This window comes from Sorex fumeus, unplaced genomic scaffold (genome assembly GCF_029834395.1).
Source record: "Sorex fumeus unplaced genomic scaffold, SorFum_2.1 ptg000265l, whole genome shotgun sequence".
Classification (NCBI taxonomy): Eukaryota; Metazoa; Chordata; class Mammalia; order Eulipotyphla; family Soricidae; genus Sorex; species Sorex fumeus.
The window spans coordinates 3,214,191-3,239,459 of NW_026606322.1; the positions used below are offsets into that span (position 1 = coordinate 3,214,191).

The 25,269-nt window shown below is 42.6% G+C and overlaps 1 protein-coding gene across 1 annotated transcript in view; it reads right to left on the minus strand.

Moving 5' to 3' along the window:
- CFAP91 (cilia and flagella associated protein 91) overlaps positions 1-24,591 on the minus strand; it is an 89,927-nt gene extending 65,336 nt beyond the window's left edge. Inside the window, exons 1-5 of the mRNA XM_056109130.1 lie at positions 24,468-24,591; positions 19,624-19,700; positions 18,971-19,128; positions 16,617-16,700; positions 15,656-15,712 (exon numbers count right to left, since the gene is read on the minus strand). Of these exons, the coding sequence (XP_055965105.1) occupies positions 15,656-15,712; positions 16,617-16,700; positions 18,971-19,128; positions 19,624-19,700; positions 24,468-24,591 (500 nt within the window). The remainder of the gene's footprint in view (positions 1-15,655; positions 15,713-16,616; positions 16,701-18,970; positions 19,129-19,623; positions 19,701-24,467) is intronic.
- Between the last annotated feature and the right edge of the window lie 678 nt (positions 24,592-25,269).

A 25,269-nucleotide genomic window follows, 5' to 3' on the forward strand; every position in this document is an offset into this window, starting at 1 on the left:
AGAAAATTATATTCTAAGTGATCACACATGCACAGCTTACCCCAATATTAATGCCTCCCCTGCCAGAATGATAGTTTTTACAAGCCAATAAACCTATATTCACACATAATAATTGTTTTCAGTCTATAGCTTAATATATGACAAAAGCACACTGCCTTATGTTCTACAATCTTTCTATAAAAATTATAACTCTAGGAGGCTTGTTTGGTGTTCAGGGATCACTCCCGATGGGATCAGGAGACCATATATGGTTCCAGGGTTTGAACCTGAATCAGCCATGTGCAAGGCTTTAGTGCTGGACAAACTCTGCAGCCACACAAAGAGGCTTTGTGTCAACTCATTCTGATTTTCTACAGGGATGAACGTGTCATCTGCTAACAAAGAGGTTTTTATCTTCCTTACCAATCTATCTTACTATCTTATAAGAAAATTTTATGATGTGATATATTATTTTATTTTCTTATTCTCTTATATGGCAAATGAGCTCGAGAGTTTTCAAAGACAAGCATCTTTTTTTTCTGGAAAATTGTTGATTATTATTATTATTTTATTATTTTTTTAATTTTTATTAGTGAAACACCTTGAGGTACAATTGTAGACTTACAAATTTTTGTGCTTGGGTTTCAGTTATACAATGATCAAGTACCCATCCCTCCACCAGTGCCCATTTTCCACCACCACGGGTCCCAGTATCCCTCCCACCCCCCCATACCTCCCATCCCACCCTGCCTCTGTGGCAGGGCATTCCCTTTTGTTCTCTCTCTCCTTTTGGGTGTTGTGGTTTGCAAAAGAGGCATTGAGTGGCAATCATGATTGGTCTATAGTGACAGGCGTCTTTTTGTGGCTATCTCTTTCTCAGCTTCCTCACACAATCAAGGAGGTGCTAAACCAGTCTATCATATTCTTTGTCAATGATGTCAATGACGGCATCTTCCCATGTGGCTGCAGTTGGTGGTCATTCTGGGAGTTCTCTTCTTAAACTTTGCAGCCCTTTCTCCCCGCTCTGTGAAGTAGAATTTTGCACGAAGGAGACGGTGGTCTGGTCCCGTTTGGAATTTTGAGACAACAGCGACATCAGTCAGGCAAGACCGTGGATTGAATATGATGTGGTCAATTTCATTGTGGAACCGTCCACCAGGAGACTCCCATGTCCAACGTTTAGATTCGGCCTTCTGGAACTGTGAGTTACCAAGGATGGTCTTGGTCGACATGATGAATTCAGAGAGTCTCTCACACTGTTCATTCCATTCTAGCCATGAGTACCGATGTGGAGTTCTTCAGAAGCGCTGATCTTCTCGGTCCTATCTTGGCATTAAAATCACCGACAATGATCTTGTAGAAGGTGTGGTCTTCTTTATAGAACTTCTCCAGCTCCATGTAGAACTTTTCAATTTCTCCTTCATCATAATTGGATGTTGGTGAGTAGATACCGTAGATAAAAACTGCCGGCAGTGAGCCACATCTATTCAAGTTTAATCGTTTGATTCGAGTTGTTAGGCATTCGAATGAATTAATGTTTATGGCTAAGTTCGTGTTGACAAGGACACTGACACCACTGATAACTCTTTTGTCACATGTTCTGAGGAACAGTTCTTCTCCAGTGTCGAAAACGGTGTGATGTGATTGATGCCTTCTCGTCTCGGTCAGAACAATGATGCTGTACTTGATCTTTCATGCCTGCACCATCAGGTCCTCGATGGAAGCATCTGATGCCAGCATATGTGCATTGAAAGCGCAGACAGTCATTTTTGTCCTTCTTCATTTTGGCAGCCTAGTTCAGCCCTGAGATTTTATCAGCCTCTCCTTCCTCATCCTTCTTAACACTGCCATATTGGTGGCTCTTTCAGGGTGAGGGAAATGCGACCCATTGTATTTACTGTTTTTGGCATATCAAATATGCCCTGGATAGCTTGCCAGGCTCTGCCGTGTGGGTGGGATACTCTTGGTAGCTTGCCAGGATCTCCGAGAGGGATAGAGGCTTTTAGGGCAGCCTCTAATAACCATTGCAGGTGTTTCCATGGTTCAAACCATATTTGAACCCCTTTGAGATCACTCACCAACATGTCTTGGCGTGAGCCTTAGGCAACTGGAAGCAAATGTCCCAGCTCACAAAGCAGTGAAGAGAAGCGATAAAGGAAGACCTCAAAGAGAGAAGAGCAGCAGTGCTGGCAGATGCTGCAGAAGTTGGGAAAAGCATTCGCAACACCTGCCTGTCCTTTGCCAACTACAATATCAAGATAACTGTCCTCCGATGTCCTGATGGATCTATCACATCTTCCAGAAGGGCAATGGAGATTATCCATGACCTCTACTCGGATCTCTTGAATAGCCACGTCCACCTGCCACACACCAAATTCCACAGGATGGAAATGTCATTACCAACGTTCTCTCTTCCGAAATCCAACACGCCATTTCATTGGTAAAAAACCAAACAGCACCCAGCCCAGACAAGGTCAGACCCAAACACCTGAAGAACCTGCCGTCAGTACTCATCAATACACTGGCTTAGCTCTTCACATGCTACCTGTCTGAATGCAAGGTTCTGTCCCAGTGGAAAACCAGCAGGACTGTGCTACTGTACAAGAAGGGAGACATCCACGACATTGGCAACTATTGCCCAATCTGCCTGCTGTCTGTCATCTACAAGCTGTTCACTTGAGTTATCCTGAATAGGATTGGCAGAATACTAGATGAAGTACAACCATGCGAGCAAGCTGGTTTCCGAAAAGGATTCAGCACAATCGACTGTATCCACATGGTAACCAAGCTCATTGAGGTTTCTTGGGAGTTCAAGATGCCGCTCTGTCTAACGTTCATTGATTTAAAGAAGGCCTTTGATTCTGTTGAGATGGAAGCGGTCATCAAAGCCCTAGTCAAACAGGGAATTCAAACTCAATACATCAGGATCCTCCGTGAGCTGGATTGTGGATTCACTACCAGGATCTCACCATTCTACAAGGAAGTGATCATCCATGTCAAGAGAGGGGTTCGGCAGGGTGATACCACTTCACCAAAACTCTTCAGTTCCACCCTCAAGAACGTCATGCAATGACTGGAATGGGAAGGAATGGGAGTGAAGATAGACAGTCGGCAACTACACCACTTCCGCTTTGCTGATGACATGGTTCTAATAACACCAAACATTAGCCACAATTGCTGGCCTACTTCGACTGTGAGTGTGGAAAGGTCAGACTGCAGCTGAATCTCACCAAGACAATGTTTATGAGAAACGAACTCGTTCCTGATGTTCCATTAACTCTCAACAGAATGAACATCTCTGAATGCAACTGATATGTGTACCTAGGTCGAGAATTCAACATAACAAATGATCTGGCACCTGAGTTGCTCAGGAGGAAGAAAGCAGCTTGGAACGCCTTCAAGAGCATCGAAGAAATAGCTAAGAGGACAAAGAACCTCCAGCTCTGGGCATATCTCTTTGATTCCACTGTTCTTCCTGCATTAATATACGCCTCAGAGACCTGGGCCCTACGAAAACAGGATGAGAACACTATTCAGGTCTCCCAAAGAGGAATCGAAAGAGCTATGATTAGAGTATCATGCTTCACTCAAGTGGGAGAAAGAATCCGGAATTCCGACCTCCGCTGACGATCAAGAATCAGGGACGCTGTCTTCTTTGGCATGGCATCAAAAATCAGCTGGGCTGGACACGGAATGCGATTTGGAGATGACCAGTGGACTAGAGCCGTTACCGATTGGATTCCAGGGGACTTCAAAAGATAGCGTGGCTGCCCATCTTTGAGATGGTGAGACATCTTCGTCAAGACCCTGAATGATCGGTTTGAGGCTCTTTGTGTTCCTGGAGCGAGCAGACGCCATTGGGCTACACTAGCACGTGACAGGGATGAATGGAGATGTTACTGGCTCCCACTCGAGCTAATCTATGAGTAACAGGATGTCAAGTGATCAAGTGATCAAGTGATTCTCTTATATTATCTTATTCTCTTCTCTTATAATAAGAGAAGCTCTTATTGTTTCATTAGCAAGGATTTCTAATATATTGCTATAAAGGAGTGGTGTAATCCCATCAACGGCCAAGACTCAGAGACTATAATAACCAACTCCCGGAAGAGAACAGTGGAGTCTCCTGCCCCCGCGCCTGGCTGTCCTCGCCAGAGCCCCCTGGAGGGGAGCGGGTTGAGCTTTCCTCCCCGCCCCGACCAGGCTCCGGCAGCTGAAGACCTTCAGGACCAGCCACCACCATGCTGAGACCACTCTCCGCACACATGAAGGTACTGGCAGAGGGACAAAGCTATGCGGGTTCCGGGGCCGAGATCTCCAAGCCTACTCGGATTGGGGCCGAGCATCCTCCGCCCAGATCCTCCGCATTTGACATCTTATTATGACATCTTATTATCTCATTCCTACTTTGGACAAACTGGCAGGCTACCGAATGTAGCCTGCCCACACGGCAGAGTCTGGCAAACTCCCCGTGGCATACCCAATATGTCCAATACCAGTAACAATGATGGGTCTCATTCTCCTAAAGAGCCTTGAATATAATCTCAGGGCTAGGATGAAAGAGACGTTACTGGGGCCTGCTCAAGGCAATCGACGAATAACAGGATGATTTGTGATTGTGACTTGTGAAAGGAGTGGTGAGAGAGAAATCCTTCCTTTGCTCCTAACCTCTATTCGAAAACACTGAGTTTTTTGTCATTACACTGATGTTAGCTGTAGTATTTTGTTAACTGTTTTTATCAATTTGAGGAAATTCCCTTCTTCCTAGATTTTTTTAACTTTGTTTTGTTTGGGGACCACACCCAGTGGTGCTCAGAGCTTATTCCTAAATCTGTACTCAGGGCTCAGTCCTGAAAGGCCTCAGGGGATTATACTTACCCTCAATACGTCTGATGTTTTGGGTTATTTCATATCCAATTTCCTTTCTCATTTAAAATGAGTAACTTGAAGTAACTTGGGTTTCAACAGTGTGAATGTTTTATTCCCACTTTTTAAATGCTTCTCAGGGGACAGGGACATAGCTCAGTAACAGCTGCCTCGCATTCATGCAGCACTGGGTTCAATCCTGGGCATCACAAAATCAACCAATAAATAAAATAAAATACTCAAGTTGCCTCAAAGTGGTAAACCAATTCCACACACCTACCCTTACCCCCACAACCTGTGGCTCAGTGTGGTTTAGTCAGAAGGAGATTTAAGAGGTCCAGGGCACCTCCCAGACTTAAAAAAAACACAACTACACTCCTAAGACACCATCAAGACATAGGGGGTTAGCATACCTGCAAGGGGAGCAAAGGTACCGTGATCATCAAGACAGCTGCCTGCCCCCAACTTCAAACCAAAGAACACCCTCTGGACATAAAGAGCATCATTTAACGGCATCATCAAGTCTAACAGTAAGCATAACATCTACGAGAGTGGGAAAATGTAAGAATGCCAAATACCAATAGAAGAAACCCCAGAGTTATCATCAGTAACAGCAGACATCTACAATCTGCCTGAAGAAGACTTTAGGACAACCAAATGCTAAATGATCAAAAAAATATACATTTGAGCAAAGAATTAACAAACTGGAAGAAAGTTTGATGGGGGTGGGGGAATAAAAGAAATAACTTAAATAGAAATAACAGAACTTAAGAATGCAGTGGAAGTACTGTCCCTGGGCCCTATGCAAACAAGATGAGAACGCCATTCAGGTCTCCCAAAGAAGAATAGAAAGAGCTATGCTTGGAATATCACGTTTCACTCAAATGAAAGAAAGAATCCGGAGTTCTGACATCCGTCGACGATCAAGAATCCGGGACGCTGTCTCATTTGCCAAGGTGTCGAAAATCAGATGGGCTGGTCACGTAATGAGATTTAAAGACGACCACTGGACTAGAGCTGTTACGGACTGGATTCCACGGGATGTCAAAAGACCGTGTGGCCGCCCACCTACCAGATGGTCAGACTTCTTCGTGAAGATCATGAACGATCGGTTTGAGGCCCTTCATGTTCCCGGAGCGAACAGATGCCATTGGGCTACACTAGCACGCGACAGGGACAAATGGAGACGTTACTGGCGCCCGCTCGAGCAAATCGACGACTAACGGGAAGTTAAGTGATTAAGTGAAGAATGCAGTAGGAAGCCTTAGAAGCAATACGAATATGCTCCAAAAAATGAATCAGCATGCTCAAAGATACACAAAACAAATACACCAAGAAAGAAGAGGAAGTAGAAAAACAATCAAGAAAAAAAATGAAGAAAACATACGGGAAAATTGACAATACTAAGAGGAAAGTGAATTTCAGAATTACAGGAATCCCAGAGGAGAGGAAAGTGAAAAAGGAGAAGAAACACTATTTGAAAAGATAATTGGGGAGAATTTCCCCAACCTGAAAAGATAAGAGCTGAGACACAAGAGAACCCGAGAGTACCAAAAAGAGTAAACCCAAACAAAATGACACCAAGGTTTTGTAATCAAATGGCAAGAATAAAGACAGAGACAGGCTCCTTACAGCTGCAAAACAGACGTAAAACCTCAAATACAAGGGACGAAATATCAGACTCATGGAAGGTTTCTCAAGGGGAACTCTACAAACAAGAAAGGAACGACTTAAATAAAATAGTGGACAAAAAGAGCTTCGGATTTAGAATCCTGCACCCAGGGGCAGGAGCGATAGCACAGCGGGTCGGGCATTTGCCTTGTACAGCAGTCAACCCAGTGTCAATCCCCGGCACCCCATTTGGTCTCCTGAGCACCACATGAAGTTTCTGTGTGCAAAATTCTGCACTATTTCTGTATGCAGAGCCAGGAGTAGCCCCTGATCACCACTGGGTGTGGTCCAAAAACAAACAAAACAAAAAGGTAGTACCACACAGTGCAAGCAACCAAACTCTACATATAGATATGACAACACATTCTTCAGATCAGTAATGTCTAAATGTCCATGGACTTAATGCCATAAAGTGACACAAAACATCAAGATGTGCCAGAAAACAAAACCAAGCCTTCTATTGCTTGCAGGCAACACACTTAAACTCCGATGACAAACACAAGCTCAGAATCAATGGTTGGAAGACAATTATACAGGCTAAAGGGAATCAGAAAAAAGGAAGGGACAGCTATACTTGTTTCAGGCCCAAAAGCGCTCAAACTAAAGAAGATAATACAAGATAGGGAAGGATATTACATATTGGTTAAGGGATCAGATCACAAGAAATTAAGGCTCATCACATATATGCACCAAGCGAAGGGGCAGCAAAGTTTATAAAGCAACTTCTACGTGACTTGAGGAAATACATCGATGGCAACACAATAGTGGTGGAAGACTTCAATACACCACTCTCAGCATTGGATAGAACAAGCAGACAACGCATCAATAAAGAAGTAAGAGCCTTGAATGGAGAACCGGAAAATCTGGATCTAATAGACATATCCAGGACCTGCTGATCTCCCACACAAAAATGCACATTCCTCTCCACTGAATATGGGACACTGTCCAGGACAGATCAAATTCTGGGACACAATTCAAGCATCCATAAATTCACAAAAATAGAAATAATACCAAGTATTTTCTTAGACCACAAAGCCAAAAAGTAGAATTCAATCATTAAAAAGAAGTGGTAAAAGATTCAATGCATGGAAATTAAACAACATAGGGCTAAAATAACTATTGGATCAAAGAAGTCACTGTCACTGTCACTGTCACTGTCCTCCTGTGGTTCCTCGATTTGCTCGAGTGGGCCCAGTAACATTGTGAGACTTGTTACTGCGTCACGGGTAGCTTGCCAGGCTTTGCCGAGCGGGCGAAATACTCTTGGTAGCTTGCCGGGCTCTCCGAGAGGGGTGGAGGAATTAAACTCGGGTCGACCATGTTGGCTGCATGCAAGGCAAATGCCCTACCCGCTGTACTATCTCTCCAGCCAAGAAAAAATTTCAAAAATTCCTCAGAACAAATGAGAGGAATTCTGAAGGCAGCAAAGACCAGAATCTATGAGATACAGCAAATGATACTAGTGGGACCATTTATAGCTATTCAAGTGCGCATAAGAAAGAAAGAAAAGGATCAAATCAACAACTGACTTCTAAGCTACAGAAACTAGAAAAGAACAACAAATAAATCCCAAAGCAAATAAAAGAAAAAATAATTAAAAACTACAGTGGAAATCAATGATATAGAAAAGGAGAAACAATACAAAGGAACAAGGAAACCAGGAGTTGGTTCACTCTCTTTCTCTCTTTTAATTGAATCACTGTGAGGTCCACAGTTACAAAGTTGCTCATGATTGGGTTTCAGTCTTACAATGTTCCAACTCCCATCCCTTCAACAGTGTACCTTTCCCACCCCCGACGTCCCCAGTTTCCCAATGCACCACCCCTCCTTCCCACACCCCCGCCCCACCCCCATCTCCCCACACCCCACCTCTATGGCTGACACACTTTTCTCCCATCCTTCTGTCTGTCTGTCTGTCTGTATGTATGTATGTATGTATGTCTCTCTTTCCTATTAGGCACTGTGGTTTGCAATACTGTTACTGAAAGGTTATCATGTATATCACTTTAGCTTCTTTCAGCACTCAGTTCTTGTCCAGAGTGGTCATTTCCAGTTATTATTGTCATTGTGGTCCCCTTCACTGTCCCCATAAATTGTGGCAAGATTTCTACCTCAAACTTATCTTCCTGACGATCAATTCTACTGTCTTTGGTATTACTTTATACTAAGTTTTTTTTTTAATATATCCCGCAAATGAGTGTGATTATTCTATGTCTGTCCCTCTCCCTCTTACTCATTTCACTGGGCCTGATACTCCCCATGTCCATGTATAAGCAAATTTCATGACTTCATTTTTCCTAACAGCTGCATAGTATTCCATTGTGTAGCTGTATCATAGTTCCATTATCCAGTCATCTGTTCTCACACACTTGGGTTACATCCAGATCCTGGCAATTGTGAACAGTGCTGCAAAGAACATAGGCGTGCAGGTGGCTTTTCTGCATTGTGTTTTTGGGCCCCTAGGGTATATTCCCAGAATTTTGCTGGTTCAATATCAGACCTGAATCCATAAGATACATAGAGGATAAAATAGGCATAACTCTCCACATTGAAGTTACAGGCATCTTGAAAGATGAAACACCACGAAGAAAGTGGAAGCAATGATAAATAAATGGGACTACATTAAACTAAGAAGCTTCTACATACCTCAGAGGAAATAATGATCAGGATACAAAGACAGCCCAAGGAATGGGAAAAATTATTAGTCAACACTCTCATATGATGAGGGGTTAATATCAAAGATACATAAGGCACTGGTAGAACTTTACAAGAAAAAAATATCCAACCCCATCAAAAAATGGGGAGAAGAGATGAACAGAAACTTCCTTAAAGAAAATATGAACGACCTAAAGGCACATAAAAAATACTCTACATCACTAATAATCAGGAAAATGTAAATCAAAACAACAATGAGATATCATCTCACACCACAGAGACTGACACACATCAGACAGAACAAGAACAACTAATACTAGTACCGATGTGGGTAGAAAGAGGCTTTCATTCATTGCTGGTGGGAATGCCGACTGGGCCAGCCTTTTCAGAAAACATTATGGATATTCTTCAAAAAACTAGGAATTGAGCTTTCATACAACCCAGAAGTTGTATGAAAGAGTAAACAAAATTGACAACCCCTAAGACAGACTCACTAAGAAGAGAAAAATCCCACATAAATAAGATCAGAGATGACAGGGAAGAAATCACAATAAACATCTCAGAAATATAAGAAATCATAAGAGGTTATTATGAACAACTTTATGACACTAACATCAAGAACTTAAAAAGAAAGGGATAAATTCTTAGAATCATATGAACTCCCAAAAATGAATCAAGAGGAACGAGAAAACCAGAAAAAGACTAATCTCAAGAAAAAAATTGATAGTTGGGACTGGAGAGACAATACAGTACACACTTGCCTTGCATGTGGTCAATCTGGGTTCAATCCCCATGAGGTGATCTTCATCTGGTTCCTGGAGCTTGCCAAGGGTAAATTCTGAGCACAGAACTGGGAGTAACCCCTGAGCATCATCAGGTATGACCCAAAAACTTTTTAAAAAAGAAGAAACTAAGACAGTAATTAAAAAATTAAAAATCCTCTAAGAGGAGTTAAAGTGACAGTATAGCTGGTAGGGAGCTTGCCTTGCACACAGCCAACCTGGGTTCAATTCCTGGCACTTTATAATGTCTGTCCCTGGATCCCCACCAGGAGTGACCTCTGAGCACAAAGTCAGGAGTAAGCCTTAAATGCTTCAGGGTGGCCCAAAACCCTCCAAAAAACCCTCCAAAATAATCCCCAAGAACAAAAGCCCATGACCATGTAGATTCACTAGTGAGTTCTACCAAACTTCAAAGAAGACATAGTGTTTATACTCTAAGCTCTTCAAAAACATTGAAGAAACAGTAACCCCCCTATAGCTTTTGTGAAGCCAATAGTACACTGATAACTAAACCATTCTCCTAAAAAATAAAATTGTACATAAATATCCCTGGTGAACACTGATGCAAAGATCCTCAACAAAATCCTAAGCAATATATCCAAAGTGTTATACACCATAATCAAGCGGGGTCCATCCTAGGGATGCATGAATGACTCAATGTATAAAAATCAACTAATATAATACACCATATCAATAAAAAGAAAAATTAAACCATACTGTCATATCAGTTGATACAGATAAGGTTGTGACAAGATCCAACACTATTCATGATTGAAAAATTTTTTAAAAAACTCAAAAAAATAGGAATAGAAGGAGTATAACTTAAGATAGTAATGGTCATCTACAACAAACTCACAGCCAATATCAAACTTAATATTGTAAAACTAAAAGCCTTTCTCCTGAATGCATAGTATAGATATGCATCTTACCATTTCTATTTAACATAATTCTGGAAGTCTTCACCACAGTAATCAACAAGAGAAAAAATATCAAATGGATCCAATTTTTTAAAAAAATTCAAAATATTGCTATTTGTAGATTGAAAACAGTAAAGACTTCACCCCAAAGCTATTAGAAATAACAAACTAACATAGTAAAGTAGCAAGGTACAAAACCAGACACAAAAATCACTCCTGTACACAAATAATAAACTAGAAGGAAAATAAATCAAAAAGAGTATTCCCTTCAAAATAATGGCCCAAAACAAATATCTAGATATCTAGGAATCAACTTAATGAAGACAGTGAAAGATTTATACAGCAAAAACTAGAAATCACTGTTAAGAGAAATAGAAAACACACCCAGAAATGGAAAAATATTTCCTGTTCATGGATTTATTTTATTTATTCATTTATTTTTGCTTTTTGGGTCACACTCGGAGATGCACAGGGGTTATTCCTGGCTCATGCACTCAGGAATTATTCCTGGCGGTGCTCGGGGGACCAGATGGGATGCTGGGAATTGAACCCGGGTCAGCTGCGAGCAAGGCAAACGCCCTCCCTGCTGTGCTATCTCTCCAGCGCCCCCTGTTCATGGATGTAAAGAATCAACATTGTTAAAATGATTGTCCTAACCAAAGTACTATACAGAGTCAATAAAATACCCATTAAAATTCCAATGATTCGGCCACCCCAGGTGGGAATAGATTTCGTGTCTTGGCCTGTTCCCCCTGGTGGTTCAGTGGCTGCCATCCTCCAGAGGCCATTCGACAGTCAGGTTTGGGCCCGCAGTGACGAGACTTGTGGGGCCTTACAGGATGGGGTGGAACCGGCCCTTTCCTCCCCACCCCAATGAGACCCCGAGCCACCTCCCACGAACAGCCTCTCTGGCTCCTGATCAAGCTGCTTAACGGCCATGATCCCAGAGACTCAGGAACAAATCTCGGAACAAGGGTTTGGGCAGAAATCCCTCCAGATTTAATTGTGAAAATTTCGGAATTCCGATATCGTGTGGCCACTACTGCGGCCGCACAACATCATATGCTATTCATAATCAGCAATGGAAAACAAATCATCTACGGTTTCCTTTCCAGCAGATCTGAGTGATGGGGTAAAATCCCAAATAATAATGGTGGGTCTGGGGTCGAAATGTTGAATGATATCAAAGTAGAGAGAGAGGAATGTGGAAATCATCTACCCACAAGTAGGGGGAGGGTGTGGGATGGGGGGTATACTGGGGTTTTTGGTGGTGGAAAAATGGGCACTGGTGAAGGGACAGGTGTTTCATCATTGTATGACTGAGACTTAAACCTGAAAGTTTTGTAACTGTTCTCACTGTGATTCAATAACTAAATTTATAAAAAAAAAAAAAAAAAAGTAAGGTGGAGTGCATGCCCAATTCAATCAGCGTAATCAATGGCTGAATAAATAGCAACACTCCTACATTAAAAAAAAATTCCAATGATGATTTTCAAAATCATGGAACAATCTGTACTAAAATTTGTATAGAAACATAAAACTTCCAGAACAGGCAACACAATCCTAAAGGGAAGGAAAGAGAAAGAAGAAAAAGAACAAAGAAGGGAGGAGGAGAAAAAGAGGGAGAGCGAGAAATAGAAGGAAAAGGAGGAAAAGAGGGAAAAGCAGAAGCAGAAGGAGGAGGAGGAGAAGGAGGAGTAGAAAGAAGAGGAGGAGGAGGAGGAGGTGAAGGGAGGAGGAAGAGGAGTGGGAGGAGGAGGAAGTGGAGGAGGGGAGAAAGAGGAAGTGGAGGGGAAGGAGAAGGAGGAAGTGGAGTGAGAGGAGTAAGAAAAGAAGGAAGTGAAAGTGGAGGAAAAGAAGGAGGAGGAGGAGGAGGAGGAGGAGATTGCATGGAATAAAGATAGACCCGCAGACAAATGGAACAGAGCTGAGAGTCCTCAGTTGAACCTCAAGGTTTACGAACAACTAATCTATGAAAAGGGAGCTCAACATATAAATTGGAGCAAAAAACATCCCTTACACTTAAAATTGAGCTACCATATGACCCAGCAATTCTGCTTTGGGTATCTATCCCCAGGACAGAAAAACATTCATTCAAAAGGACATAGGCGCACCATTATTCGTTGCAACACTCAGTACAATAGCAAAGATTTAGAATCAATTTAGATGCCGCAGATCATGAAGATGTGGCAAATACAGAATGGAATACTAGGCAGCTGCACGGAATAATGAAGTCATGTAATTTGCTGCAACATAGATGGAACTGGATGATATCATATGCAATGAAGTAAGGCAGAAGTAGACGGACACAAGATAATGTTACTTATATGTGGTATTTAGAGTAACTGGATGAGAAAACACAATCGTTTAAGGGGGAGATGCCTATATTACCCTTGGCCGCAAAATATAAGAAGGAAAGAAATAGAGTGAAGGGAAAGGGCAGAAGAGACAGATGAGAAGCAACAGGGGCAGGGGTTAAGGGGGTTTAGGTACATCCATATCGTTAAAGAATGACAGTGCTAAATATCCAAACCACAAAGTCAACAACACTTAAATCACGAGATCCAAACTTTAGTAACCAAATTAAAAAGATGCCTGTCAGTCTGGGACTGGGGCAGGGGTGGGGGAGGAGAGGGAACCTGGAAATACTGATGGAGGAAAGTTGACTCTTAGGGCAGTGATCCATGATAGAACATTATATGTCAAAAACCCAATTATGAATAACTCTGTAACTCAAGGTACTTAATAAAAGAAAATTTGGAAAAAAATATAAATTCTCTTCAACAAATGCTGTTGGAAAAACTGTATAGCCACATGTAAAAAACAATTGCCATTAGAATCATATCTCACATCTTCACAAAAGTGAACTCACAATGGATTATATATCTTGAGATTACACCAGAACCCATAACATACATTGACAAAACATTGGAAGAACTCTCCAGAATATTGACCATAGAGGAGTTTTCAGCAAGATGACCACAGTGGCAAAGACAACAAAACCAAAACTAATCAAATGAGACTACAACAAATTTAAAAGCTTTAAAAAGAAAAAAAAAAGCACCCTACCGAATGGGACAAAATGTTTGCACACAGTGCAGTTGCTAAAACTTTGATACCCAAAAGCCATAAAATACTCACAAAACTCAACAACAAACAACAAAAATCCAGTGACCCCCCCACACCTACAAATAGTGTGAGGTGGTTAACAGACATTTTCATAAAGAAGACATAATAGCCAACAGACATTTGAAAAAATGATCATTGTCACTCGTTATTATGGAAATAACAAATCAAAACCACAATGAGATATCACTGCATGCCATGAGAATGAGGTGATCTAAAAGTCTGGAGGGCTGGAGTGATAGTACAGTGAGTAGGGCATTTGCTTTGCGTGCGGCCGGCCCAGGTTTGATTCCCAGCATCCCATATGGTCCCCCCGAGCACCACCAGGAGTAATTCCTGAGTGCAAAACCAGGAGTAACCCCTGAGCATCACCGAGTATGACCCAAAAAGAAAACAAAACAAAATAAAATAAAAGTCTGGAAACAGCCATTGCTGGTAGGGTTGTGGTAAGAAAGAAACCCTCATCCACTCTTGGTGGGAGTGTCATCTGGTTCAGTCTCTATGGAAAGCAATATGGGGATCTATCCAAAAACTAGGACCAGAACTCTCATAGAGCCCAACTTCTTGTAATCTCCAAATCACAAAAACACTAATTAATTAAACTGATATATGTAAAACTATATTCTTCACAGAGCTTAATACAATAGCCAGACGTGGAGAGAACCCAACTGCCCAAATATGGCAGAATGGAGCAAGAAGTTGAGATAGATAGATAGATAGATAGATAGATAGCAGTGGTACAGTGGGTAGGGCATTTTCCTTGCATGTGGCTGACCAGGGCTTGATCCCCAGCAACCCATATAGTCTCCCAATAACTGCCAGGAGTAGTTCCTGAGTGCAGAGCCAAGAGTAACCCTTGAATGTTGCTGGATATAACCCAAAAACTAACAAACAAAAGGATAGACAGAATGGAATACTATGCTGGAGCGATAGCACAGTGATAGGGCGTTTGCCTTGCACGCAGCCAACATGGCTGACCCGAGTTCAATTCCTCCGCCCCTCTCGGAGAGCCCGGCAAGCTACTGAGAGGATCTCGCCCGCACGGCAGAGCCTGGCAAGCTCCCCGTGACGTATTCGATATGCCAAACACAGTAACAACAAAGTCTCCAATGGAGACGTTACTGGGCCCGCTCGAGCAAATGCATTTCTTAAAAAGAATAAAATAATACAGTTTTGCAGCAACATGGATGGAACGAGAAGATATCATGTGAGCACAATCAGTAAGAAAGAAAGGGATAGACACAGAATGATTTGTCTCATATGTAAGACTTAAAGCTACAACAGCAAGGCAACCACAAAGGTCCTAAGAAACACAACAGGAGAAATGAACCACACATTTCAGTTTTGCAGGATGGGGTGGGGAGAAAGAGAGGAGTGTTGGGGTCCTCATAAAGGGAGATGGGTATACTGGTGATAGACACGTGTTGGATATATGCATGAGAAATGATCGTTAACAGCATTGTAAATCATCTCAATTAAAAACATTTTTAATAATAAAATTAAATTCTGCTCAAGACCTATTAGAAGTTTCCATGCCTTCTGAAGTTTTTTGATATATAGTTTGAAATATATCAATTTAGAGAATTATATTTTGGAGACAAACATGGAGTCAACTATAAATAAACTTGTCCCTCTAAGTTTTAAAACATTAGTACTTACTTGGCTGCTGCATAAACAGCACAGTATGGGATCCGTGTATAAAATGGAAGGAAAGGTCTGGAAGAGAAAGGAAAATACAAATGTGAAGGACTTCTGCATCATGACCATTCTGAACTGTTTTCCAATTCCAATATTTTCCCCTTAAAAATCAGTGAGCTTGGGGGGCTGGGAAAGAGCACAGTGGGTAGGGCATTTGCCTTGCATGTGGCTGACCCAGTTTCGATTCCCAGCATCCCATATGGTCCACTGAGCACCGTCAGGGGTAATTTCTGAGTGCAGAGCCAGGAGTGACCCCTGTGCATCGCCAGTTGTGACCCAAAAAGCAAAAAAAAAGAATCAGTGAGCTTGAATATCCCATTAATCAGCAATCCTCAAACTTGTACATGTACAAAATCAGTTGTCAGTGAGGATATTCCCAAGTCTAATCAAGGAGAGTCAGCAGGTCTAAGGTAAAGTCAATGCATGTGCATTTCAAGTAAGCACTCCAGAATTTTCTCAACAGATAAACAATACTTTGATACTTTGAGAAGTACCCACTATTGGGCTGTAGCTGGTCATTAGCTTCTAGCAACTCCTCAATTTCCTAGGATATTCTGAAATTCCCAATGATTCTGTTTAAATAGTTCCATAAAACAACCTAGAAAATGAGTATACTACATTAAGAATTTAGTATTTGGGAGGCCAGAGAGTTAGTACCAAAGGGAGGGCACTTGCTTTGCATGAGATGGAACCAAGTTTAATGCCTGATACCCAATATGGTACCCTGAGCACTATGTGAGCATGCCTAAGCTCTGAGCCCAGAACTAGGAGTAAGCCCTGAGCAATGAATGATATGCCCCTCCCCACCAAAATTATAATAAATGGGAAAAATATGTTATTTTTGAAAAATAAGCATCATAAAACTTCCTTAGGAAAGATGTTCATGCATAATAATTTTTAAGGAGATAGTAATTGTGTTTACCTTTCAAAGTACTTATAGCGATTTCTTCCAGTAATTTCGGGATCTTCGTAAGTTTCTTTAGGTCTCTGACAATAAGTATCTGCTCTAAAACGAAGCAAAAAAAATTATTCAAGTCTAAGAATTTTATCTAATGTTTTTACGTCTATAAAGTAGGAGATATATATAGGGTATCTCAGATTGAGAACAAGTTTTATATAACTATCCAATATCTCACAGTCAATCACAATCACAACCATCCTGTTATTCGTCGATTGCTTCGAGCAGGCCCCAGTAACGTCTCCCTCATCCTAGCCCTGAGATATTTTTTAAAAAGTGCCATATTCAAGGCTCTTTCAGAGTTAGGAGAATGAGACCCTTCATTGTTACTGGTATTTGGCATATCCGATATCTCAGATTACATAAAATTACTCTCTCTTAATCTTCTGGAACCTTTCCTACCAGTAACAAACAGAAGATGTGGGAGTTAAAAAAAAAGTGCACATTTCACAAAGACTGGCACACGTCAAAAATCGAGAACAGATGACTGGTTGAAGAAACTATGGTATATCTACACAATGGAATACTATACAGCTGTTAGGAAAGATGAAGTCATGAAATTTGCTTATAAGTGGACAGATATTGAGAGTATCATGCTAATTAGCCAGAAAGAGAGGGATAGACATAGAATGAGTGCACTCATTTGTGGAATATAAAATAACATAATGTGAGATTAACACCCAAGGACAGTGGACCCAAGGGCCAGTAAGATTGCTCCATGGAGGATCCTCCCAGGAGGGGAGATGCATGTTGAAAGTAGACTATGGACTGAACATGTTTGCCACTCAATGCCTCTTTTGCAGACCACAACACCCAAAAGGAGAGAGAGAACACAGGGGATTGCCCTGCCACAGAGGCAGGGGGGATGGGGGGATGGGGGTGGGGGGGATATTATCCATGGTGGTGGAAAATGGGCACTGGTGGAGGGATGGGTATCTGATCATTGTATAATCGAAACCCAAGCACAAAAAATTGTAAATCTACAACTGTACCACATGGTGTTTCACTAATAAAAAAAAATCAATAAAAAATAAATTAATTAATTTAAAAAAAAAAAAGATTGCTCCATGGTTGGAAGCTGCCTCATGAGCCAGGGGAGAATGCAGCTGGGACAGAGAAGGGATCATTAAGTCAATGATGGTTGGAGGGATGACTCGGGATGGGAGATGTGTGATGAAAGTAGATAAAGGACCAAACGTGAATAAGAAGGAAATTATCTTCCGTAGAGGCAGAGGGTGGGGTGGGGTGGGGGTGGTGGGAGGGATACTGGGACATGAGTAGTGAAAAATGTACACTGGTGGAGAGATGGGTGTTTAATCACTGTATGACTGAAACTCAATCATAAAATCTTTATAACTGTAAAAAGAAGTGCACATTTATTAGACATCATATACAAAATAGCCACTTTTAATTAATAGCATATGATAACACAAAGTTTTAAAAGACAACTTTTCATATTCATGCTGAAAGTAGGTTTGTTTTGTTACCGAACATTTGTATGGTAACAAACAATTTTTTAAACAATATTTTAAAAACAAATTCTTAAAAAATTTTTGCTTTGGGGCCATGCCCAGCTGTGCTTAGGACTTACTCCTGGCTCTTCACTCAGGGATCACTCCTGGCAGGGCTCAGGTGAACATATGGGGCTTCGGGATCAAACCCACATCAGCCACGTGCAAGGCAAATGCCCTACCTGCTGTGCAATTGCTCTCGTCCCAGGTAGCACTTTTTGATTCATTAGAACTTACCTAATTAAATGAACAGAAATTCTAGCTATTTGTCTCTGAAGGTTACTGGGGACTAGGTCTCCAATTTTTTTTAGTTTTTTACTAGCAGAAAAATACATCTGTAGACCCGAGAGATTGTGCAGCAGGTAAAACATTCACCTTGACAGGAGAAAACTGGGTTTGACTCCTGGCATCACAAAGAGCTCCTTGAGCTCCGCCAGGAGTGGTCCTTGAGCACAGGAATAAGACCTGAGTTCAGTTGAGTGTGGCCCCCCAAAACAAAAAATGAAAAACACACTTGCAATTTCTAAGATCAAAGGAACAACATACTGCATTTAATATATGTGAATGTTTATATATTCAATTCAATCTTCTGAGAATACGTATTAACATACAAGACTAACCACTGCTCCTGAATCAGTTTCATTACTGTCTAAGGGGTTAAAATAGAGAATTAGGGGGCTCAGTTGGCCTAAGCATAAGATCACAATTGTACCTTTTCAAGTAATGAAGAATCAGTAAATGCAATTCTTAAAAATGCATCCTTTAAAAGCACACATCTTATAGAAACTGCAGGTGCATGATACTTACTCTGGAACCCTCTGAAGGCCGCCTCTAAGTTTAGTTTCAGGCCCCTTCCACTCCTGATTGATGAACGGTGGAATAGGGCTTGCCTTGCTCAAGTGCAGAGAATATCTTGGATAATGGGTCAAGTTGCTGAACATGTTTTGAAACCTGGGAACTTTTCTCTAATATTCGAACAAGAAAACAAGAAGGAAAAAACATGAAATTACATCATCAGATTTTTCTATAGCATTTTTCATATATATGTATATATACAGATATTTATAATATTGAATTATATCTTTATACATGTGCTATCTCTCTGGCCCCAGTGCAAAGGAATTTCTATAGCATATAAGGGCTGGAGCGATAGCACAGCAGGTAGGGCGTTTGCCTTGCACGCAGCCAACATGGCTGACCCGAGTTCGATTCCTCCGCCCTTCTCGGAGAGCCCAGCAAGCTACCGAGAGTATCTCGCCCACACGCAGAGCCTGCCATGCTACCCGTGATGTATTCGATATGCCAAACACAGTAACAACAGGTCTCATCATGGAGACATTACTGGGCCCGCTTGAGCAAATCGATGATCAACGGGAGGACCGTGACCATGAATAAGGTCCAGTAATGCAGCTAGCTATAGCACACGGCTTGGGGTCCTTAGGTAGATGAATCACACTTACCAGTCTGCTTTTCATCAACATGGCTTGGGCACTGGCTTGTTTGTGGTCTTTCTCACTTGACACAGTAAATAATGGATCTGCAAAATAAACAACAAGGTAACATAAGGAGCAGAACTTACAGACCCTGAGACTGAGAATAATGGCAAAGTGGGTATCTCCAACACCACAACCTTATTGAAAAACAATTTGGAGGGGCCATACAACAGTACTGCGGGTAGGGCCCTTGCCTTGCATTTGGCCAACCTGGATTGGATTCCCGCCATCCCATATGGTTCCCCAAGCACTGCCAGGAGTAATTCCTGAGTGCAGAGCCAAGTGTAACTCCTGGGCACCGCCAGGTGTGTCCCAAAAACAAACTAACAAAACAATTTAAAGCATTTATATATCCCCGAGTTCTGCAGCAGCTCACCTCCTTGTTCTTTCCCATGAGTGAGAGTGTATTAGATGTTCTTCCTCTCTGAGTTTCCCAAATCAGTTTGCAGACTGGGGATGCCAACGGGTTCTAACAGATTCTCCAGCACCACAACCTAAACATACTCCGTTTCCTCCCACAAACAACCCACCTCCTGGGGTTGGGCAGCCAGGAAAATAACCCCCAAGGAAAGACTACACATATACAAACTATTCCAATTCACAAGTGCACTGTAGCACAATTTGTTGTGAGATGTGTGTTTTTTTAAACCATATTTTATTTATTTTTTGCTTTTGGGTCACACCCAGCAATGACCAGAGGTTCCTCCTGGCTCTGCATTCAGGAATTATTCCCAGTGGTGTTCGGGAGACCATATGGGATGCCGGGATTGAACTCGGGCCAGCCACATGCAAGGCAAACGCCCACCTGCTATACTATTGCTATGGTCCCCAATCTCTTTGTTTTAATAGTCTGTCCTGGTTTTAATCTGCCTTGGCTATGTTAAACTTCCTATCTATGAAGCTGTAGGATGACCTGTTTTATTAGCGGTATGATTTACACTTTAGATTGGCCTATTCTGAGTGGATTTTGTTCTCTGAAAGGAATGTGGCAGTATTTCACAAATCCTCCGCCAAAATAAAAACCAACAAAAGCTCAACTTACAACAATAAGCTTAATAAATTATTTTCCTACCTTTACTACTGAAGTTTATCCCCACTTCCAAATTATCTTTGAAACAACTACAGCAATGTGTTTGTGATAATTTTACTAGGCTCATTTTATAAGATGAAACCAAGAATGAATAATTAAAGCCACCTGGAGAGACAGCTCAAAGGGCAAGAGGACACACTCAGCCAGTGGGAGCCTGAGCTCCGTTACCTGGAAACTCAGCGTACCCTCCCCTCCCCAACCCACATCAGCACAACTGGGAACAACCCTGGAGCACAAAGCTAGGAGTGTCTTCTGAGCACTGGGGAGTGGCCTCCTTCTATTTTTTTAATAAAAAAAAAAAAAACAAGTAAGCACTTGTCATAACATGTTAGTATAACTGCTACCATAGCAGGGAATGGTACCCTATCAATTACCATCCCAGGCGAAACTGAGAATCCCAGAAGGACAGTTGAAAGCAACTCAAGAATGCCTGCATGGACGGTGGGCGAAATTGAAAAGGAAAAAAATTGTATTTAACTGATTATATCTCTTGTAATGTTGTATTTAATGATAAAATAAATATTTATGCTGCCACAACATATGTGCCAGGACTGGACTAGGTACTTGAGAACGCCACAAAAATGTATACGACAAAGAAAAAAAAATTAAAGAACTCATGGAAGTTGTGGTTCTGAAGAAGGGTTGGAATATACATGGATAGTCGGGTCAAGTAAGAAACTTGGACTTATTTGGCCCAGAAGGATCCAGGGGAACTCTTTTATTTGCAATGCTTTGATAGCTAAAAATCATTTCAGTGGAGGGAAACCAAAATGGTTTTGGCATTGATGTTGGAACACATGATTGAGTCTGAAACTCAACTATGAATAACTATTTAAATTATGGTGCCTAGTTATTTAAATTTTTAATGTAAAAATAAATCTTTTTTTAAAGAATTATTTTCAAAAACAATAGCCCCAGCAGGAAAAAAAATGGGGAAAAGAGATGAACAGAAATCCTCAAGGAAGAGATACAGATATCCAAAATATCCATACACACAACCCCAAATGTATGAACATCTAATCTTTGATAAGGGAGCAAGAAATGTGAAGTGGAACAAGGAAAGCCTCTTCGACAAATAGTTCCGGCATAACTGACAACCACATGCAAAAAAAAAAATGGGCTTAGACCTGAACCTAACACCATGCACAGATCAGATCAAAATGGATTAAAGATCTCAACATCAGGCCAAAATCCATAAGGTACATTGAAGACAAGGTCGGCAAAACCCTCCACGATATTGAGACTAATGGTATCTTCAAAGACGACACTCCACTGACCAGCCAAGTGGAAACAGAGATAAACAAATGGGACTATATTAAATTAAGAAGCTTCTGCACCTCAAAAGATACAATAACCAGAATACAAAGACAATCTACAGAATGGGAAAGGATATTTACCCAATACCCATCTGATAAAGGGTTGATATCAAGGATATACAAAGCACTGGTTGAACTCTACAAGAAGTAAACATCTAACCCCATCAAAAAATGGGGTGATGAAATGAACAGAAACTTTCCCAAAGAAGAAATCCGAATGGCTAAAAGGCACATGAGAAAATGCTCTTCATCACTAATCATCAGGGAGATGCAGATCAAAACAACAATGAGATATCATCTTACACCACAGGGACTGGTCCACATCCAAAAGAACAAAAGCCACTGGTGTTGGCGTGGATGTGGCAAGAAAGGGACACTCCTTCACTGCTGGTGGGAATGTCAACTGGTTCAGCCCTTTTGGCAAACAGTATTGACGATTCTCAAAAAATTAGAAATTGAGCTCCCATTTCACCCAGCAATACCACTCCTGGGAATATATCTCAGAGAGGCAAAAAAATTACAGTCGAAATGACATCTGCACTTCTATGTTCATGAATCACGACGAATCCCGACCATCCTGTTATTCGTCGATTGCCTCGAGCAGGCCCCAGTAACGTTTCCTTCATCCTAGCCCTGAGATTTTTAAGAAAGTGCTATATACAAGGCTCTTTAGGAGAATGAGACCCATCATTGTTACTGGTATTTGGCATAATGGGTACGCCACGGGGATTTCTCCAGACTCTGCCATGTGGGCAGGTTACACTCGGTAGCCTGCCAGTTTGTCCGAAGCAGGAATGAGATAATAAGATGTCTTAATAAGATGTCGCGCGGCCCGGGAGCTGGTTTTTATAGTCTCTGAGTCTTGGCCGTCGATGGGATTACACGGCGCCAGGGGGCCAGTTAGTGGGTGTGACCCCCGCCTACTGGAATTTGGAGGATCTGGGTGGAAGATGCTCAGCCTCGATTCGAGTAGGCTTGGAGCTCTCAGTTCATTCCTACACTATTCACAATAGCCAAAATCTGGAAAAAAAAAACCGAGTGCCCGAGAACAGATGACTGGCTAAAGAAACTTTGGGACATCTACACAATGGAGTACTATGCAGCTGTTAGAAAAAAATGAAGTCATGAAATTTACATACAAGTGGTACTACATGGAAAGTATCCTGCTAAGTGAAATGAGACAGAAAGAGAGGGACATACATAGAAAGATTGCATTCATCTGGGGAATATAAAGAAACAAATTGGGAGACTAACACACAAGAATAGCCAAGATAAGTACCAGGAGGTTCACTCCACGGCTCGGAGGCCAGCCGCACATGCTAGGGGAGAAGGCAGCTCAGATAGAGAAGGGAACACCAAATAAAGGGTGTTGGGAGGATCCTCCCAGGATGAGAGGTGCATGCTGAAAGTAGACTATAGACCAAACATGATTGCCACTCAATGCCTCTTTTGCAAACCACAGCACCCAAAAGGAGAGAGAGATCAAAAGGGAATGCCCTGCCACAGGGGTGGGGTGGGATGGGGGGCTGGGGGGCCAGGGATTCTGGGAGCATTGGGAATGGGCACTGGTAGAGGGATGGGTACTCAATCATTGCATAACCGAAACCCAAGCACAAAAATCTGTAAGTCTACGAGTGTACCTCGTGGTTTCACCAATAAAAAAAACAAACAAAAAAACTAAAAATAGTAATAAAAGTAACTCAAACTCATTGTAAAAAAAAAACCCTGTCATTATGAATATTGCCAATCATGGTGCTTATAATAGTTAAAGAATCATTTTCAGCCGTAGATATAGCACAAAGGGTATGTTGCTTGTCTTGCACGCAGCCGACCTGGATTCAATCCCTGCTTCCCATATGGTCCTGAGCTCTGCCAAGAGTAATTCCTGAGTGCAGAACCAGGAGTAATCCCTGAGCATTTCTGGTCGTGGCACCAAAACCAAAATTATTATTATTATTATTATTATCATTATTTTCAGGAAAGAAAAAGAAAATGAAGATGAGATTAACTGGTGCTCTTTACCTGGCATGTCAAACACCCAGAAAATGAGAAAAGATCCCCTTTGCGGCATTGCACGAGGTTTGAACGCAAGAATGTTGCGGGAACCTCCAAGTCTGCATATAGTTGCATGCTTTTCTAGATACAAAATGCCTGGAATCGATTCAAGGAAATTAAAAGGGTGATGAGAGCAAGAAGGCGCAGCACAGTGGTCCAAGACGCAGAACACAAGGTCTCGGAGGCATCTGTCACGTAGTGGGCTCGGACTGCCCCCTCCCTGCAAAGGACCACCTGGGACAAGGCACTCTTCCTGAAGACTGTCTTTCGCTAGCCCTGCCCTTGAGCAGGTCCCAGCGGAGCAACGCTCGCCTGCCTGGCGGTCCACGCCTCGGGAGGAAGGCTCTTACCGTACACAAAGTCAAACGCCCGGTTGCGGGAGAACACGGGCTGCTGGACCGAACTTAAGCCACCCGCGGCTTGAGACGCCTGCGGCGTGGTCAGGAGCTCCTGGACAGTCGTTGCTTGTTTCATAGTGCTGTCTCTTTCCTCCGACCACCCGGAGGCACACAGGGGAGGCCGAGTTGCGGCTTGCACTGTCGCTATGGTAACAAGAGCCGGAGCGAGGACCCGGCGAGGAGAGGCGCAGAGACGTAAGGCGGGGCTCGGTGAAGGGGCGTGGCGGGGGCGTGGCTTCTACAGGGGGCGGGGCGGGGCGGGGCTCCGAGAAGGGCGGGTGCTCTGCGAGGGGGCGTGGCTGGAGGCGTGGCTTCTAGGCAGGTGTGTGGCTGGGCGTGGCTCCGAGAAGGGGCGAGGCTGGGGCGGAGATTCTAAAAGAGGCGGAAAGGAGGGGCTTCTAGACAGGGGCTCAGTGAAGGGGCGGGTGGGGCAGGGCTCCGAGGCGGGGCGGGGACCGACGGGGCTCAGTGAAGGGGTGGGGCTGGAGCGGGGCTCCTAAAAGGGGCGGGATTGGGCAGGGCTCCTGAGGGCGGAGCTTCTAGTAGGGGCGGGGCTCTTGAAGGGGCGTGGCTCTGTGAGGGGCGGGGCTCTGGGCAGGCGGGGCGGGGTCGGCGTTGAGAGGTGGGACAAAGGCGGGGTGGGCAAGGACTATGTGAGGCGCTGGAGGAAGGCTGGAAGAAAGCTGAGGACAGAGTGTGAAAGGAGGAAAATGTGGACAAAGGAAAGTCAGCTGATCTAAACCTACAGCAACTT